Source organism: Coregonus lavaretus (assembly GCF_964263955.1).
Source record: "Coregonus lavaretus genome assembly, chromosome: 28".
Lineage (NCBI taxonomy): Eukaryota > Metazoa > Chordata > Actinopteri > Salmoniformes > Salmonidae > Coregonus > Coregonus lavaretus.
Window position 1 is genome coordinate 17,013,554 of NC_140015.1, and position 18,743 is coordinate 17,032,296.

The 18,743-nt window shown below is 45.3% G+C and overlaps 1 protein-coding gene across 1 annotated transcript in view; it reads right to left on the reverse strand.

The window, feature by feature from the left end:
* LOC311103898 (uncharacterized protein) overlaps positions 1–14,633 on the reverse strand; it is a 72,069-nt gene extending 57,436 nt beyond the window's left edge. Inside the window, exons 1-2 of the mRNA XM_084145527.1 lie at positions 14,416–14,633; positions 282–449 (exon numbers count right to left, since the gene is read on the reverse strand). Coding sequence (XP_084001653.1) covers positions 282–449; positions 14,416–14,500 — 253 coding nt within the window. The 5' untranslated portion in view covers positions 14,501–14,633. The remainder of the gene's footprint in view (positions 1–281; positions 450–14,415) is intronic.
* Positions 14,634–18,743: the final 4,110 nt, after the last annotated feature.

Here is an 18,743-nt window from a genome sequence, read left to right on the forward strand (position 1 = left end):
GAACACAGTAGGTAGCAACACACCACCGTGGGGACTCCTACTCTGGCAAGACCCACTGCCCCTCCCAAAATAACAATATCACACATCTGAACTTCAATGAATAATAATAATGGCCTGTGCTACTACACCCTAAGACCTAAGCCCATGGAGAAGAGGGAGAGCAAAGTCAGGTCAGTTGTGTTATAGTGAAGCTTAGGATTCACTGCAATTACCACACATACACCATGACTCAGACACATTGGATGTGTACTACATTACATATCTCTATAGATTGTTGTTACCTGGGAAGAGCTGTTTGGTGGGTGCACTGAGCTGGATCTTCTTGTCTATCCTGTAGGCCATGTCTGTCTCCTCCATGTCCTTCCTGCTGGTGCAGAGGCCAGCCTCCATGGACACCCCCTCCATGTGGTCCGACAGCTCCAGCACCCGCAGCACATCGATGGGATCAGCTGCACATGAGAGAGAAGTAGACACGTCAGTACACAGTGATACAATAACACATACTTCATATGAGAAATATGTCTTCACACCTTGTACTGAAACTATAGCCAAGCGAACAGATTTTTATAAGCTATGTGTCCAAATTTCTGTTCAGTTCCGCTAATGATACTCAGACATTTGAAGGAAAAACAAAATCATCATCATTTTGGACCGTAGGAGTCTCACAGCAGCTGTAAGTGTGTTGTTTTCGACCAGTACAGTCACCGATATGATATTTGGCTGTCTGGCTACACTTAGTGGTAGTAGGCTGTGTTCTTTGCAGCAGAGAGAACTGCCAGTTTGGGGGAGCTGGTGGGAACCTGTGTGTGTGTGTGTGTGTGTGTGTGTGTGTGTGTGTGTGTGTGTGTGTGTGTGTGTGTGTGTGTGTGTGTGTGTGTGTGTGTGTGTGTGTGTGTGTGTGTGTGTGTGTGTGTGTGTGTGTGTGTGTGTGTGTGTGTGTGTGTGTGTGTGTGTGTGTGTGTGTGTGTGTGTGTGTGTGTGTGGTGGCGGTGGGATTAGAGGAGACAGAGACAGGCCCACTCAGTGCTGAAAGCAGCAGTCCTGCAGGTGGCCTTCTGTTCCGTGGCTATTATTATGGGATCCAGCCATGACTCCGCCTACTGTATAATTCTGCGGTACACTACACACTGGGTCACACCTGACAGCTGACACCTGCCTAGAGCCAGCATCCCACAGCAAGACACCTCTCTCACCATCTCTCGCATTCACAACGTTTCACTGGCATGTGCTATCTTTCAGAAGTAACATGGGAATAAAAGATGTAGGAGTATGTACGAGTTCACACTGCTGTATGTTCACCCCTTGATGATAATTAAAACATGTCTGTAGTTTATTTACAGTTGGCTGGTTAGTTGTGTTTGACCATTATGATATTTTCTGTGTATAATGTGTTGTCACGAGGATGAGTCTGATCTGAGCTGTGCGCAATAAGGCTCCAACCAGCTGCTTTATGGGAGACTGTTTAAGGACATCACACACAGACAGACTACTGATGGGGGGAAAATGGATACAGTTACATATCGCGCTATTATTTTGGACGATATTATATCAATACTTTGACTCCAAGTTTCAATTAGTAATTTATTTTAGTTTTGCTAGGTAGCGCTCGTCAGCTGGCTGTACCTGCGCCAAAACTCCAGTATTTTTCATCCTATAGCTTGTTCTCCATCTTCTTTTTAAATAGTGAGCCAACATGTTCTCAGCACTTTTATTTCCCTGACTGATCAAAACTCATTTTCTCATTCTCTCTCTTGTCTCTCCGCAGCAGACATATAGTGAGCAATATGTTTGGAACACCAAATCACAATAACATCGCAGTATCCAATCGCAATACATATAGAGTCGTGAGAATCGCAATACATTGTATCGATACCTAAGTATCGTGATAATATCATTTTGATAGGTCCATGGCAATTTCCAACCCTAACACAGACACAGACACACACAGTTTATGGGGAGACCGGCAATGCAGAATTTAGCATTCCAGCCATTTAAAATGAGGATCCTAAATTGAAATTGACCCCCGTACCTCTCTCTCCTCATCTCCCCACGCTACATGTTCTACTTTTCTTCTCTCTGTTAATTAAACATGTGGTGAGAGTGTAACTAGTGCCCACTCGCTGCTTGCAGAAAAACACCCTGTTAGCTTTTATGGCATTATTTATTTGCATAGCAGAGGCCTTTTATTCGCAGCAGCTCAGATCTCACCCACAGAGCACCCATGGCATGGTAACAGGCTGCACTGTAAATAGGTTAAGCTGTAAATTAAAGCCAGACTGAGTCTGAACACAATGGAAAACATCAGGTACTGATTTAAAGGTCCTTAAAACAGAGCAGCTTAAATTCTACTTTGATATGGGAGGCATACACAATCCCTATAAATGATTTAATTACAGGAGTTACTGCTTGCTCCTAACAAACACAACTGTCCGAGCTTACGCACACTGTGACAGCCTTACAGACTTACTCATGCTAATACTCATTCCCACAGTCCTCGCCTGCCCTCGCCCACACACAGACATTTATGATGTATTTTCAAATCCAGCCTAATTGCCTTGCTATGAACCAAGAAGTAAATGTCAGTGAATAATTTATCAGGTCAAGCTGGTCACACACACACACGGCGCGCATACACGGTGCACACACACACACACACAAACACATAAACACACACACACACACAAACACATAAACACACACACACACACACACACACAGGTCATAAGGCAACGATGTTTGGAACAGCCAGAACTTTAATCTGCTGCAGCATGGCTCTAATTACGACAGGCCTTTGGAGTGCTGTGTTACAGACAGACTCAAAACACCTGACAACTAGACACAATACAACACTAACTCAATCACTCAGTCTAGTCCAAACTACCAATCCCAAAGGCTCTTTAGTCCAAATTCTTCAATCCCCTGGGCTCTCTTGTCCAAACTATCCAATCCCAAAGGCTCTCTAGTCCAAATTCTTCAATCCCCTGGGCTCTCTTGTCCAAACTATCCAATCCTCAAGGCTCTCTTGTCCAAACTGAGCATTTCCATCGAAAAGGACACATGAGCACCAACATGTGAAGTTCATAGGAGCATATCAAATTGGGTGTCAAATGAAAGCTAATAGTCTATATTTTGGGGAAATGAAGGCATAGATATTTTTTTCAACCATTTTCCATCCTAAAAATTAGCCATAAGTAATGACTTTGATTTCTGGTCAAACAGATGGAAAAGGGACCATAGAAAACATCTAGCAAAAAAGTCTTAAAATGTATTAGAAATACATTAAAACAAAAAGAATGTTGCCGTAAAGACCACTGCCAACTAATATCAATATTTAGTTTTGGATAAATTGTTTGTATTCTCTAAGTTTACTGATTTTACTGATATCAATTTTGTTTATGAATTATTAAGTGACTAAAACTCATAATTCTGTTAACAAATGGTAACGGAATTACCAAAAAATCAGTAACAGAATTACTGCAACTAAAATGGAAAATCATAATAGTCACAAACAACAGTTGGGTCACCTGCTACTGTCCTCCCTTCCACTGACATACTGTTATGTTCAGCTCATAACTGTTTTCTTTGTTGTCTGGTGGTCAAACCAAGAGTGTTAAAACAGTCTGAGTCTAGACAACCCTCCCTCTCTCTCTCTCTCTCTCTCTCTCTCTCGCTCTCTGCCTCTCTCTCTCTCCTCCCTCTCTCTCTCTCTTTCTCTCTCTCGCTCTCTGCCTCTCTCACTCACTCTGCAGTTAATGTCAACTCTACCAGCTCTTACTGACACCTACCCATGAGCCCCCTCTCTTTCTATTTACTGTAACCAGCATCCTCACCCACTGAGCACAGACCGACACCAGACGTACATGGACGTTGAAAGGTAGTTGAAATTTAGTCAGTCCACCCTGGCCTTGATGTTAACGTCCACAGCCGGACCAGACTGGACCAAATCTGAACCTATCATAGAAGTATGTTTGGATAGCACAGTACAGTACAGTACAGTACAGTGAGTAGAGCACAGTAGAGTACAGTACAACGTGGAATTGCCCACTATCAAATCCCTGGGCTCTCTAGGCCAAATTCTTCAATCCCCTGGGCTCTCTAATCCAAACTATCCAGTCTAATCACAGCACCAGAACAACACACTTACTTGATTACCCGAGAGGATATGAATGATGATAAATCTGAAGAGTAGTAATGTCTGAACATGGTATTCGTAAACCCATGGAAATATTATGTAAAGCATAACTAATGTATATCATAACACAGCATACATAACCAAACATAACATCCACATGACTAATGTACAGAGAGCCTTCTATCTGACCTTTGACCTCAGACAGCAGTCCAAACGTGCAACGCCATGTGGGAAAACAATGAGAAATTCCTCTTCTGAAAGAAACAATCTTCACAATGACGTGTCAAACACACACACACACACACACACAGAGAGAGAGAGAGAGATACTCCACAGAACTTTGTTTCACAAAGAACAACACTAAAGCCAAAGACAAGACTCAGAAATATTCAAATTTATATAAAACATCCCAACTATTTTGGACGGCAATCATTACAAATGCAAGAGATGGACTTAATAGCTGATAGAGACGCCGAGAGAATACAGAGACCAGATTATCTCTATCATTCTGGGAACAAGAAGGAAGGAATTCATCAGGGAGGGGATAAAAGGGCCAAAACATCCCAACGACCAGAAACAGACAGAGGCAAATCAAACACAGCAGTGACACAGACGGACGGCTGAGTGTTAACCTCTCACCCCCCCACCCTACCCCTCCCTGCCTCCTACCCTACTGTCCCAGAGCCACCATTGTTCCCACAGTACAGCAGCAACAGTAGCTCCATGGGGGCATTTACACAGGCCTGGGGAATGTTCCTGCTCCTCCTCTCCTCTCCCCTGGCCTGGCGTCGTAAAGCACCCCTGGGCGAGCAGAGCAGTTGGCGGGACGCCATGTGAGGTCTGGAGCCGCCCCAACATCAACAGTGATTGACTCCTCAGAACTGGCTCTGTCTGTCTGTCATATGCCAACACATTTCTATTCAAATCTACATGTCTGTCCTACAGCGATTCTTCCTCCGCCAGCATCACCTGTCTGAATCTCATTAGACCTCCTAATAATCCTTACCTCACCTTACCTGTTGGTGTCATTACATGTTTGTAGAGTTGATTTTATCTCCCTAGTTTAGACTGAGTCAGTGATACATATACCACATCTAGTGATGTGAATTATACTGTATATGTGGTTCTGGCCATGCAGAAATAGAGATAAAGGAGTGCTTTGTTAGAACAAGATGTTTTCCAATGCCACATAAGGTCAGAGTTCAACCATACTGTACATATTTTCCACTCTCACCAAATTCCAGCACTCATCTAGCGAGCATGGCACTGAGTGTACAGCACACATCCCACATGTGACATTTGAGTCTTCTTCCTCCCGTCTCTGTGTCTCCTCTTCTGGTCCTCCCTGCTGTTCCCCTCCTCTCTAAGACCATGAATCACTCAGCCTGTGTGTGTCTGAGAACAACATGTCTTCCCTACGGCAGTTAGTACTGTCCTTTCTAGTTCCCCTCTCCTCGGCCCTGGCTGACAGACAGAACAGGCCTCAGTAGGCCCCACTAACTCCCTCCCTCACAGAGCTCCCTCTGTCCACTGCTAATGTTACAAAACAATAGTGTGACAGTACTATACTACATGTTCTAAACACCTTTCATATATGTCCTGCAGGCAGGAGGATTGGCCACTATCTCAGCTCTATCACACATGGACATCATTTGTTCTCTGTCCTCGACCGCTTTTCTGAAGACATTCCCATAGTATGCTCCTAAAACTCTCTCTCTCTCTTTCTCCCTCTCTTTCACGCTCTCTTTCTCTGCATACAACTGAGCATCACCACCTCTATCATGCATGAACATTCATGTAATCAGCGTGGTCTCTATTCAACCTCTTCTCTGAAGACATTCCTTCCCCTCTGATATGAGTCACACACCACCTCCACTCCTGAAAAAGGACAATACCAACATTGTTCAAACACAATCACGCCTGTGAACAGGGGATTTCTCCATCTGAGCATCAGGGCCACACTGTAAAAAAGCCAATTTAACCAATTGCTTTATCAGCGTTATTGTGTGAGTTGAGTGGACTTCAAAAGGTCAAGAATTTGAGCTAATGTGTTAAAGTTTGTTTACTCAACAAATTCTGCTCGAAGTGAGCTGAATTTAAACAAGCTTGTTGAGTAAAATAACTAATTCATGTTTGCTCAAAACCACACCCATTATTTTCATATTTCTCAGCATGCTCTATTGTAGGTTTATTTTCAGAATTGTTTGTTTCAATACCTGTGTTTTTGCATGTACATTGATTTGTTGATTAATCGTATTCTACACAAACATAAATAACATACCTTTTTCTAAACAAATCCAATCTGTTAGTAGTTGGACTTATTGCACCTGCTACTGAGATAGCTGTTCCAGTTTATATGATTTAGGTAGTCTCAATAATCAATCTTCCCTACCCCGGCAGTCATTCTCAATGTAGGTTGCGGGGGAGATAAAAGTTCAAATTGTTGGATATCCTCACTTGCAGGCTTGATGAGGCCTGTAAACCAGGAGTTTCAGACTACTGTGTTAGGGTGTAACCAGGGGTGAAAGTAAGATTTCATTTCTTACTGGTACAGGATTCCCCATGTGTGCTCCCTATAAAAAAAAAAGTTTTATAGTAATCATAGAATTACATATAGAATCCCTATTAATTCCATATGATCTCTGTGGACCTAGTAGGCCTAGTAAAGATTGGTCATATAACTTTTAAAAGGTTAATGACCTTTTAATGTGGCATAAACACAACCCGTCATGATGTTTTCATCTGATTGTCAAACAATCACATAAGACAAACGCTCATGTAGGCTACCCGTGCACGTTCGTTCACTCACAAAATAATTCCAGTATCCAAACAGTGCACTGCGCACCTGCAATTTCATGAATGGAAAGAGACATCTGTTATAAAACACCTAAACGTGAATTGTAATGACATTCTGAGATTGTCATTAGGCCTAAACTTGTAACCTGAATTGCATCCACTGCTCTCCGCTAGGGTCGCGGTATAGGCCACTCATCTCCGCCACAACACAATTTGGAGCGTAAACCACCGGGTTTCAAGTCAATTCGCTCATTTTTCATGCGGCTGACATTTTTAAAAACATTTTAGTCATTTAGCAGACGCTCTTATCCAGAGCGACTTACAGTTAGCGAGTACATACATTTTCATACTTTTTCATACTGGCCCCCCGTGGGAATTGAACCCACAACCCTGGCGTTGCAAACGCCATACTCTACCAACTGAGCTACACAACTGAGCTAGACGGGACGGTAATGTTAAATAATGGTGTAATAGTCTATATTTTCTTGGCATTTCGTGTTAATTATTGTGATAGGCTCACGTTTTACCGGTACAGCGTACCCCCAATATTTATTTATCCGGGACGCCGTACCGGACCGTACCGCCTTACTTTCACCCCTGGGTGTAACTACGCCCTCAAAGGAAGGCCTTATGATATACACTATATATACAAAAATATGTGGACACCCCTTCAAATTAGTGGATTTGGCTATTTCAACCACACCCGTTGCTGACAAGTGTATAAAATCGAGTACACAGCCACACAATCTCCATAGACATTGGCAGTAGAATGGCCTTACTGAAGAGCTCAGTGACTTTCAACGTGGCACCATCATTGGATGCCACCTTTCCAACAAGTCAGTTCGTAAAATTTCTGCCCTGATAGAGCTGTCCCGCTCAACTGTAAGTGCTGTTATTGTGAAGTGGAAACATCTAGGAGCAACAACGGCTCAGCCGCGAAGTAGGCCACACAAGCTCACAGAACGGGATCGCCGAGTGCTGAAGCGTGTAGCGTGTAAAAATAATCTGTCCTCGCTTGCAACACTCACTACCGAGTTCCAAACTGCATCTGGAAGCAACATCAGCACAAGAACTGTTAGTCGGGAGCTTCATGAAATGGGTTTCCATGGCCGAGCAGCCGCACACAAGCCTAAGATCACCATGCGCAATGCCAAGCGTCGGCTGGAGTGGTGTAAAGCTCGCCGCCATTGGACTCTGGAGCAGTGGAAACGCGTTCTCTGGAGTGATGAATCACGCTTCACCATCTGGCAGTCCGGACGGACGAATCTGGGTTTGGCTGATGCCAGGAGAACACTACCTGCCCCAATGCATAATGCCAACTGTAAAGTTTGGTGGAGGAGGAATAATGGTCTGGGGCTGTTTTTCATGGTTCAGGCTAGGCCCCTTAGTTCCAGTGAAGTGAAATCTTAACGCTACAGCATACAATTACATTCTAGATGATTCTGTGCTTCCAACTTTGTGGCAACAGTTTGGGGAAGGCCCTTTTCTTTTTCTACATGACAATGCCCCCGTGCACAAAGCGAGGTCCATACAGAAATGGTTTGTCAAGATTGGTGTGGAAGAACTTGACTGGCCTGCACAGAGCCCTGACCTGAACCCCATCGAACACCTTTGGGATGAATTTTTGGTCATGTAGTGTATATAATGTAGAGTTTAATTTTAAAGATAACATATTCACTTAGACACTTGGTGAAGGCTACAGGACTGAAAGCTATTGAATACAACAACCATGTCCGGTCACTAACAAATACAGACATTGGTGGTAACTACAATTCATCAAAAGGTAAGGCACACTGGAAAATATGCAAATAAGGTAGAATCAATTCTCAAGTTGAATTGTATGTTCACTTAACCTAAAATTCAAAGTTGAGTGAACCTATAATTCAACTTGAGAATGTATGTTGGTTCAGCTCATGTTGAGCAAACTCACAATCCTATTGCAGCTGGTTGACATACAATTGTACATTGATTCAACTTCAAATGCTATTGTGTTGAGCAAACGCAACATCTTTTTTTTTACAGTGCAGAAACAAACTTGGCTGAGAATGCTTCCCAGAGCATCACACCCTGCGGTGAGGAGACCGTTCCAGTTGCTTTGGGTGTAATGTGGGATCTTTTGGGATATGCATTAGAGTTCAAATAGTATTTGTTTTCTTTCAAATACTTTGAGCGTTTGATTGGGCCTACCTGGAGTGCCAGATGGACAGGCCAGGGTCTGCACTTTTGGGACTATTCCACTGATTCAATTGCACCAAGTAGTTGACAGAAAACACATTTGAATCCAGATCTGATTTGGTGTTCTGTGTGATGTTTTGAGATATGCAGATCGCTCTGCCTTGATCTGCATATTACGCACGTTTCCGGATGTTTAAAGATCGACACATGTCAGCCATATGTAAGTCAAGTCTTTGTATATGGACACAGGCCTTCATAATCCTACATAATCCTTTCATCCTTTGCTTCATCCTTTTAACATGTCATGTTGCATTGAAAGTCCTCAGTGATGTTTCTGCATAAAAGTTGGTGATTGGTAATAAGTGAATACAGATTGATGGGCAGTAAAAGTGAAGAAACGAGGGTCAGGAGAAAGTGTCTAGAACAGCACTGACAGCATCTCTCAGAACCTCCAAGAGGGGCTAGAATTAAATCAAATGACTCTAAGACTGACCTCTGACCTCTGTAGGTCATGGGTCACTTTGGTGTGGACAGCAGAGGTGCTGAGGCGAGGAGAAGAGAGGGGAGGGGGAACAAAAGAACAGGGGCACACCAGAAACATGCGCCCACACCACCACACACACTCATGTCCACATTCATCCACATTAAACCATATTCTAAATGTTAGTTTGATTGAGCACTCATAGGCCTACTCACACACATAGGCCTATAGCCGAACACACACACACCCAGTCAAACGAATAAACAACCAAAGAGAGCACATACACACACAGTACACACAAAAACACACTTTGTAACAATATGAAACCATAATAACACACAACCCACGCCATAAAATCAGGTCAATACTATAAACATTGTGGTTTGTTGTCCGCCTCTCAGTGTATGTCGACTGCTCAATCTGCTGCTCTGTCCTTGTCTGTCCATCTGTCTGTCTATCATCGGTCTGTCTGTGAAACCCACTCTTTACTCACTTTCAAACAGAGGAGAGATAGGCTAGAACCGAGGAACGGAGAATCAGATATGTCCACCGTCAAGCGGACGGGGTTGTTAAAAGGTTTACATGGAGAGACAGAGGAATGTGTTGTGCTGGAAGAATTCTTCATGTTGATTGGGCTGCGGGGCTGGGGCTAGCACTGGGTCTGCTTTGAGTTATCACTGGGTTGCTTGGGAGCCATTCAAACCGTTGGTTGTGTGGGAGACTGACGTGGAATCCTCCGCCTGCTGCTGCTATGCTGCTGAACCCTAGCTCTCCTCTCTCCTACATGCTCCAACACACACACACAATACACACACACACTCCTCCATGCTCCAACAGCTCAGGAACACAGACAGAACATGTGTGAGCCTGACAGATCTGAGCATGTCGGTTCTTTCACTGATATGCATTCAGTCCATACTGTACTGTACAGTACAAGCCCACTTATAATAAGAGTCTCCTTCAGGCCGGCTTTGTCTCTACATTGCCACCCCTTCGCATATTCGTAACAGTGATTACTCTGTGAGTAGTGAATGTGGGTCAATAGCTAATCTCAGTGGCAAGACTTATGGTCAGTGTGTGTGTGTGAGTGAATGTGTGTGTGGAGGAGTGTGTGTGTGGAAAGTGTGTGTTGTCGGGACAGATTTGAGTTTGGTTCCACATCTCCCTTCCTCACACGTCATCCTGACATACTTCTAGCTCCACAGTTTGTTCTGCTGGTGTTTGCTCACTGCATGAGATGAGGACCAGACTGGCCTACTGCTGCTGCTGGCCCCATAGAGGAAACACCTGCCCCGGGGCTCGCACCCCCTCTCTGTCCACTGTACACACACACACACGGAGAGACACTCGCATACACGCACACACACACACACACACACACACACACGCACACAGACCACACACACAAATAAAAAAATTCAAGTCAATTCTTACAATCAATCACTCTCTCAAATATCAAAACATTGAGGTATGATGTTGTGCAATACCAGAGCTCTGGCAACCAAAACATACCACTCCCTCACTTCACAAACATGCTACATGCATTGCACATGTGTACTTGTACAGCACAGGAGGTTGGTGGCACCTTAATTGGGGAGGATGGGCTCGTGGTAATGACTGGAGCGGAGTAGGTGGAATAGTATCAAATACATCAAATGCATGGTTTCCATGTGTTTGATGCCATTCCATTTACTCTGTTCCAGCCATTATTATGAGCCGTACTCCCCACAGCAGCCTCCGCTGTTGTACAGGCAGTTTCTCTTTGTTCACTCCACTCAGATGTTGATGATAACTTGATGCATTTCTTGCTATTGTAAAGCTGACTTACTGTGGTTCACGTTGCATTATACCCTGTTAAAGTTTACTACCTGGTATCAGTGCTTACTGTAATGGACACTGACTGGACCGTTTGAAGAGGGCGTTGTATCCAAGTGAAAACAGCCAGGCCATCAGTATAATTTGACTTGTATATTGTTAAGATAAGACTGCAGATGGTTTTGGTCAGATAGCTAACTAACTGTCAAGATTCCCTAGGAGGTTAACATATGATGTATGGCTCTGATAAGGCTTAACTTGGAATAAAGGCCTGTATGACAGGCTGGGGGACACCACAGAGAGAGAGGACTGTTCATATGGGTCTCTTTGTGTAGAGAGGGCCTCAATCACCATTCTTCTAAGAGAGGCATGAGCTGTCTGATGCTCTGAAACATTGAGACCTGTAGCTGAGCTGGCAGAGGAGTGCTTCTTCTTGTTCTGTTTCTGGAAGCCAGATGTTTATCGCTTAGTATAGATTTGAGACAGGCGCCATGAGATGTTTGATATTATTTACACATATTGGATGTCAGGGGATTCCTATTCCTAACAGTTTTGCCGACAAAGGCAAAATGGCAGCCAAGATCCACACCAACAGACCAGGGGAGACATCTTGTTTCAGGTGGAGATAATAACAAGCACTTCAGCATTTTTTCATGTTTCAATTCTTTCCATTAGGAACATGACTCCTGTGACAGCGGATGCCAGTAGCACTAACCGGCATCAAACTTTCCTCTCCTCTTTTTAGTTTCTTTCTAAAATTGTCCTCTTTTTTCATTGGTTTCTATTTTCCCAGGCTCATTTGTAGCGTGATCAAAGAGGAACATGACTTGTCCTCTCCTCTGGGAGTCTGATGTAGGATCAGCAAGGCGGCTGGATCAAATAGGATTCAGAGAGGGGACTGCACGTGTGAATTCCCCTCTGTCATACTGCCAGGACGGGGAAGGCGTGGGGAGGCAGGGGGGGACACAGGAAGGGAGGAGAATGTAGATGAGGAGATGCAGCATATGAAATCAAAACAAACCCCCTCTTTCCGGTGTCTTTGAACAGCATAAGAAAAAGAAAAGAAAAGAAAAGAAAAGAAAGGAGAGATTGAAAAACTGTGAAGGAACAGAGGAACAGAGGAGTCACAAACTGTGGACGTTTGCAAGAATGTCTCTCTTCCTGTCATCAAACATGACTACAAAGTACAGTCTTGATGCTCTCCCAGGCACATGCAGTGCACACACAAGCACATGTGAAAACATTCTCCCACTCATACTTCCCCGGTCCACACATTATCAAACACCATCACTTATCCTGTACTGTCATATCAGCACAGCAGAGCAACACCATACAATTCCCCAAAGATCCAACACATTCAAGCCACCATATTATTCTCTGACTCACTCTACCACCTCTCATTACAGACACCAAAATGAACAACAGGGTCTCAAATAAGTAAGCATTTGACGGTAAAGTCTAGCCTCTATAATGGAGCACCTGCAAGGAAACAGTCAAATGCTGTGGGTCTAAGACACTCAAAACACTACCAGAGGGCATAGCTATATTGCTGCTCATTGCAGGCCTAATAGCCCCAGTGTGGTGGGGTGCCGGCAGACATCTAGTTGAGTTCAGACTCTCAATTCAAACTGTCATCTGACGTTTTTATTGGTAGTATTATATAATGGCTTCATATCTGCAGTGGCAGGTGAGCATGCCCATAAGCCTGTCACCAGGCCATAAACATCGAAAGGTCTCACCATATCTTTGTTTTTGTAGGTAGTACATGGAGGCATGTTGTAATGGCTCCAGAACTAAAAGCAACAGAAAGCAGCTCCTTCCAATCAGGGTGTGCATACACTAATTTTGCAGCTGGTCAAAACCCAAGACACAAATTCTCGATAATACCTTATTTCCTCCATAGTATCTAATCCTATTAAAATCTGATATATTAATGAGCTGGATCTAGAATATCAAAGGAATAAAGTTAGACATAAAGGTTAATAGGGAAACTGAAATGCTCCATCTCCATTTTACCATACCAATTACACAATAACAACACTGTCATAAAGAAAGCAAAATGTGTTATAAATGAATAAATGATTAGCAAATGGCTCTAAGATAGGTTTTTATGATGAATAGTCATACTAAGCTCCTTTTCGTGAAGCCTATGTGAGCACCTTTTAAACAGCTCCATGCCAGGAATTTTAATCTACTCAGGTCCGTCAGTGTTCTGCCATTCACCTCCTTCTCAAACCAACATTAAACCGTTTCACAGCAAACCGACACTGGTCTCGAGCAAACTCAAACATGACAACCCCCCCCCCCCCCTCTCCCCAACCCCCCCCCCCCCCCCCCTCCCCCATTCAAGAATGGACATGGGTTAGAGGACACATTAATATTCAAACACAAAACGATGCTAAATTAGTATGATTAACATGCAATGACAGAAATTTGACAAACTGAGGGAACCATCCATCACACACACCGCCAATGCGCAGTGACGCAGAGAATAGGCTATAAATTATGAATAATGCTTGATTTATAAAATGTATACTTCTTGATTTATAAAATTATGTTTTACATAAAAAAATTACTTTCAAATGCCAAAATACAGCGAGGGGAAGAGTTAAATGTTGCATTATTTTAAGTGGTTTAACAAAGCATGTAATACTGCTTTCGAGATTAATCCCGAGCCGGAGCACCCCAGCGGACAAATTCAATCCAGCATCGCCAAATATCCAATGAGATCAGACGGAGCCTTTCATAATTTCATTATTATGCGGCTAGCAACATATTACCGAGTGCGAAGTTGCGAACAAATTCACACCTTATAAAGTTTTGTTTGGTGTCTGTTGAAGTGTCCAGAACTTTCTATAAAGAAATGGGGTAGCAAGTGCAAGACAACCGAACATGAACTTCTGTAGCCTATTATCAACAAAGAAAATGAATAAAAGGGTCCACTATCCTTGTCAATCCATACAATTAAACGATCACTTTTTATTTATCAGCAGGTGGATTCCAACAGATACTTTACCAGCTTGTGCCGTAGTTGCGTGGAGCATTATAATAAGAAATAGCGGTATTCTCCTGCACGCCGCCGTCCTCTTTAAACGGTCCATCTTTCAGAGCAGAGACCCCCTTGCATCCGCCACAGAACTTTATAATACAAAACTAGATGAGAAGGAGCTACGTAGCCATGCGTAGTGGAGGGAAAGAAACCAGTGCGGTGCTCGAGCAGTGCGCATTCGCTCTGCAGTTTCGCTTGCTTAGTTTTTTTGGAGGATCCTCTCCTCTCTTCACTCTGTCCCTCATTCAATTTCTTCCCTCTCACCCTCCCTCTCTCTCGCTCCCCTCCCTCCTCCTCCTTTCCCTCCCATGAAACGGTGTCTCGCGACTCTGGTGGGAAAGGATGAAAAACGATGCTTCCAGAGGTCTACTGCTGGTAATTTGCTATGTGGCTCCTGTTTTACTGATGATCAGTGATCCTGTTAGACTCAGCACTTCCTTTCACCACTACTGCTCAGTGTTACTTATCATGCTGCAAGATCTTACAAACTTTCTGTCTGTTACTGCAGGGTTTTCAACCTGGGCCCCTTAGGGCTCCGCAGAGTTACTGCAGGGTGTCCGAGTAAATATACACTATATCTTTTTTTTTAAAGTGGTAAAATAAACATTTATTTTCTTTTTTTAAAGCACATGCAAGTACCAGTTGTGGCAAGTACCACTGGCTGCTGGTAAGCTTTCTTGACTTGGTCATACATTTTTGCCAACACATGGCTAACCTTTGATTAACCAGCTAAACAGCTGCTATCTACCTATTCATTTTAAAATGTTGATTTCTCCTTGCCATTATCATTCACCTGATGATATTTTTGCATGATAGGGGTTCCTGGGTTGCCGATTTGCCTGGGCGGCAGTTCCTGGGCAAGAAAAGTTTGAAGACCCCTGTGTTCCTGGGTATCAATTTGCTCAATTGTCAAACCTGTGGATCATTCAGCAGGCTGAGGCCAGGTTTTAGTGTAGGCTTATAACAAAACTGTTGTAATTTTATGATGATGGTGATTAATTTTGATGTTCATCAGCAAAAGAGAAAAATCCACAATGACTTTGATGTTGAAATGAACTTTCTAAATGTGTACAATCGTACACCATACACCAATGTATAACCATAAACGTCCTCACCAAAAAGTGTTTCTGTCAGCAGGTTAGAGCCTTGGCTCACACAACACAGCCGGAGGATGTATCCGTCCAAGCTTTGAACTTCACAGCAATAAATCAAAGAGGGGGAGTGAGTCACAGCTTAACACCCCTGGCCAGTTCAAGGAGTACGATCCCAGGTTGACTCTAGAACAGGGGAGGTTATCTCTCCCATCAGCCATCACTCTAATCTCATTCCCCCATTGTTGCAATGTCATCCCTCCAACGCTCCTTCAAGCAGCAGCCTGACCGTGCCAAGTCTGGGGGCCATGGGGACCATCTCACCTATAGACTCCAGCTCTGGGAGGTGAGAGGCCATGGAGGCTGACAGGTCAGAAATGTCTGGGCCCAGTGCTACTTGTCCATACCCAGATCCCCTGCCGACTCCACAACCCCAATTTAAGGTCCGACGATCGATCATGGCGTGGTCCTCTAATTGTGGTCTACATGTGTTTGATCATGTTGGTCTCATCACCTTGAAAGAGAAGGTCTCCCTATTTGTGAAAAGATTCAGATTTCACGAAGCAGGAAAAAAGCAGTTGTATATACGACCTGTCAACTCTTGGCGGAATATTGAAGACACTTTTTGTATGTTCCCCCGATTTTCCAAGGAACATGTTTTTACAGGGATATCCCCATATTCTTTGTCCTCACAGACCTTGGTATGCTAACAATTGGGACCCTGTTGTGAGCCTTTATACAGTGTGAAGTGTCATGCCAAAAGCCCAGAAACCCATGACTTGAGGGTTCGGTTTAGACATGCTGCTCTTCAGAATAAGCCTTACGAAGAGCTCGTCTAATTGGATAATTAACAGAATTGACATCACCATAGGCCCAGGCCACGACAGGCCCTCTGTATAGGGGCCAGGAGGAACTAAGACAGTTCCAGCTCCTCATATTTAAAATGTGGATGGGCCGAGCACATGTGATGAGGTGTGAATGACGGAGTCAGGCTCAGGAGGTAAAACACCGAAATCCAGAGTTTATTCAGTGTACATGAATAAAGAGCAGCAAGCTTCAAAACGAAACTAGCACAAGGGGAAAAATCCACCTTGGCTACATACAAGGAAAGAGTAGCTACTCACTGAGCTCAACTGAGCTACTCACTCTCACAATGAACAATCACTCACAAAGGACAAGGGGCAGAGGGAACACTTATACACAGACTAATGAGGGAATGAGTACCAGGTGTGTGTGATTGACAAGACAAGACAAGACAAATGGAGTGATGATAAATGGAGTGGTAGTGGCTAGTAAGCCGGTGACGAACGCCAAAACCTGCCCGAGCAAGGAGGAGGGTCAGCCTCGGCTGAATTCGTGACAGTAACCCCCCCCCCCCCCCCTTGACGCGCAGCTCCAGCAGCGCGCCGACACCGGCCTCGGGGACGGCCAGGAGGACGCGGAGCAGGGCGAGTCGGATGGCGACGGTGGAAGTCCCTCAACAGAGAGGGATCGAGGATATCCCTCACCGGGACACAGCACCGTTCCTCCGGACCGTACCTTTCACACTCTACGTGGTACTGAAGGCCCCCCACCCGGCGCCTCGAATCCAGTATGGAATGGACAGAGTACGCCGGCGCCCCCTCGATGTCCAAAGGAGGTGGAGGGACCTCCCGCACCTCAGTCTCCTGGAGCGGACCAGCCACCACCGGCCTGAGGAGAGACACATCAAACGAGGGGTTAATACGGATTTCAGGGGGGAGTAATAACCTATATGTGACCTCGTTGATTCTCCTCAGAACTTTGAACGGCCCTACAAACCGCGGGCTCAGCTTCCGGCAGGGCAGGCGGAGGGGCAGATTCCGGGTCGAGAGCCAGACCCGATCCCCCGGTCACTGCGGTGACGGTCAGCGTTGGCCTTCTGACGACACGCGGCGCGTTGGAGGTGAACATGGGCAGTGTTCCATGTCTCCTCCACGCGCCGAAACCAGTCATCCACCGCAGGAGCTTCGGTCTGGCTCTGGTGCCACGGTGCCAGAACCGGTTCATAACCTAAAACACACTGAAATGGCGTTAGGTTCGTAGAGGAGTGGCGGAGAGAGTTCTGGGCATATTCTGCCCATGGCAGGAACACCGACCACTCCCCCGGCCGGTCCTGGCAATAGGACCTCAGGAACCTACCCACATCCTAATTTACCCGTTCCACCTGCCCATTACTCTCAGGGTGGAACCCAGAGGTCAGGCTGACCGAGACTCCCAGACGTTCCATGAACGCCTTCCAGACTTTTGACGTGAACTGGGGACCTCGGTCAGACACTATATCCTCTGGTACCCCGTAGTGCCGGAAGACGTGTGTAAACAGGGCCTCCGTAGTTTGCAGAGCCGTGGGGAGACCGGGCAGTGGAAGGAGGCGGCAAGCCTTCGAAAAGCGGTCCACAACGACCAGGATGGTGGTGTTCCCTTGAGAGAGAGGCAGATCAGTTAGAAAATCAACACTCAAATGAGACCATGGTCGTTGTGGAACTGGTAAAGGTTTTAACTTACCCGCTGGGAGGTGCCTAGGTGCCTTACTCTGGGAGCACACTGAGCAGGAGGAAACATACACCCTCACATCCTTAGCCAAGGTAGGCCACCAGTACTTTTCGGTCAGGCTGCGCACTGTACGACCGATACCTGGGTGACCAGAGGAGGGTGACATGTGTGCCCAGAAGATCAGACGATCATGGATAAGCGCAGGCACGTACTGCAGCCCAGCTGGACACTGCGGTGGAGATGGATGGGTGCGTAATGCCTGCACTATATCCGCGTCCATCGCCCATACTACCGGCGCCACAATGCATGAGTCTGGCAGTATGGGGGTATTGTCTCTGGGCCTCTCCTCTGTATCATACAGCCGGGACAGTGCGTCTGCCTTCACGTTCTTTGTACCCGGAATGTATGACAGTGTGAAATCAAACCGGGTGAAGAATAGGGCCCACCTGGCCTGGCGAGGGTTCAGCCTCCTTGCTGCCCGGATGTACTCCAGGTTACGGTGGTCCGTCCAGATGAGAAATGGGTGTTTCGCCCCCTCGAGCCAATGTCTCCACACGGTCAGAGCTCGGACAACAGCCAACAGCTCCCGATCACCAACGCCGTAGTTCTGCTCCGCCGGGCTGAGCTTCTTTGAGAAGATCGCACAGGGCCGGAGCTTGGGTGGTATGCCCGAGCGTTGAGACAGGACTGCTC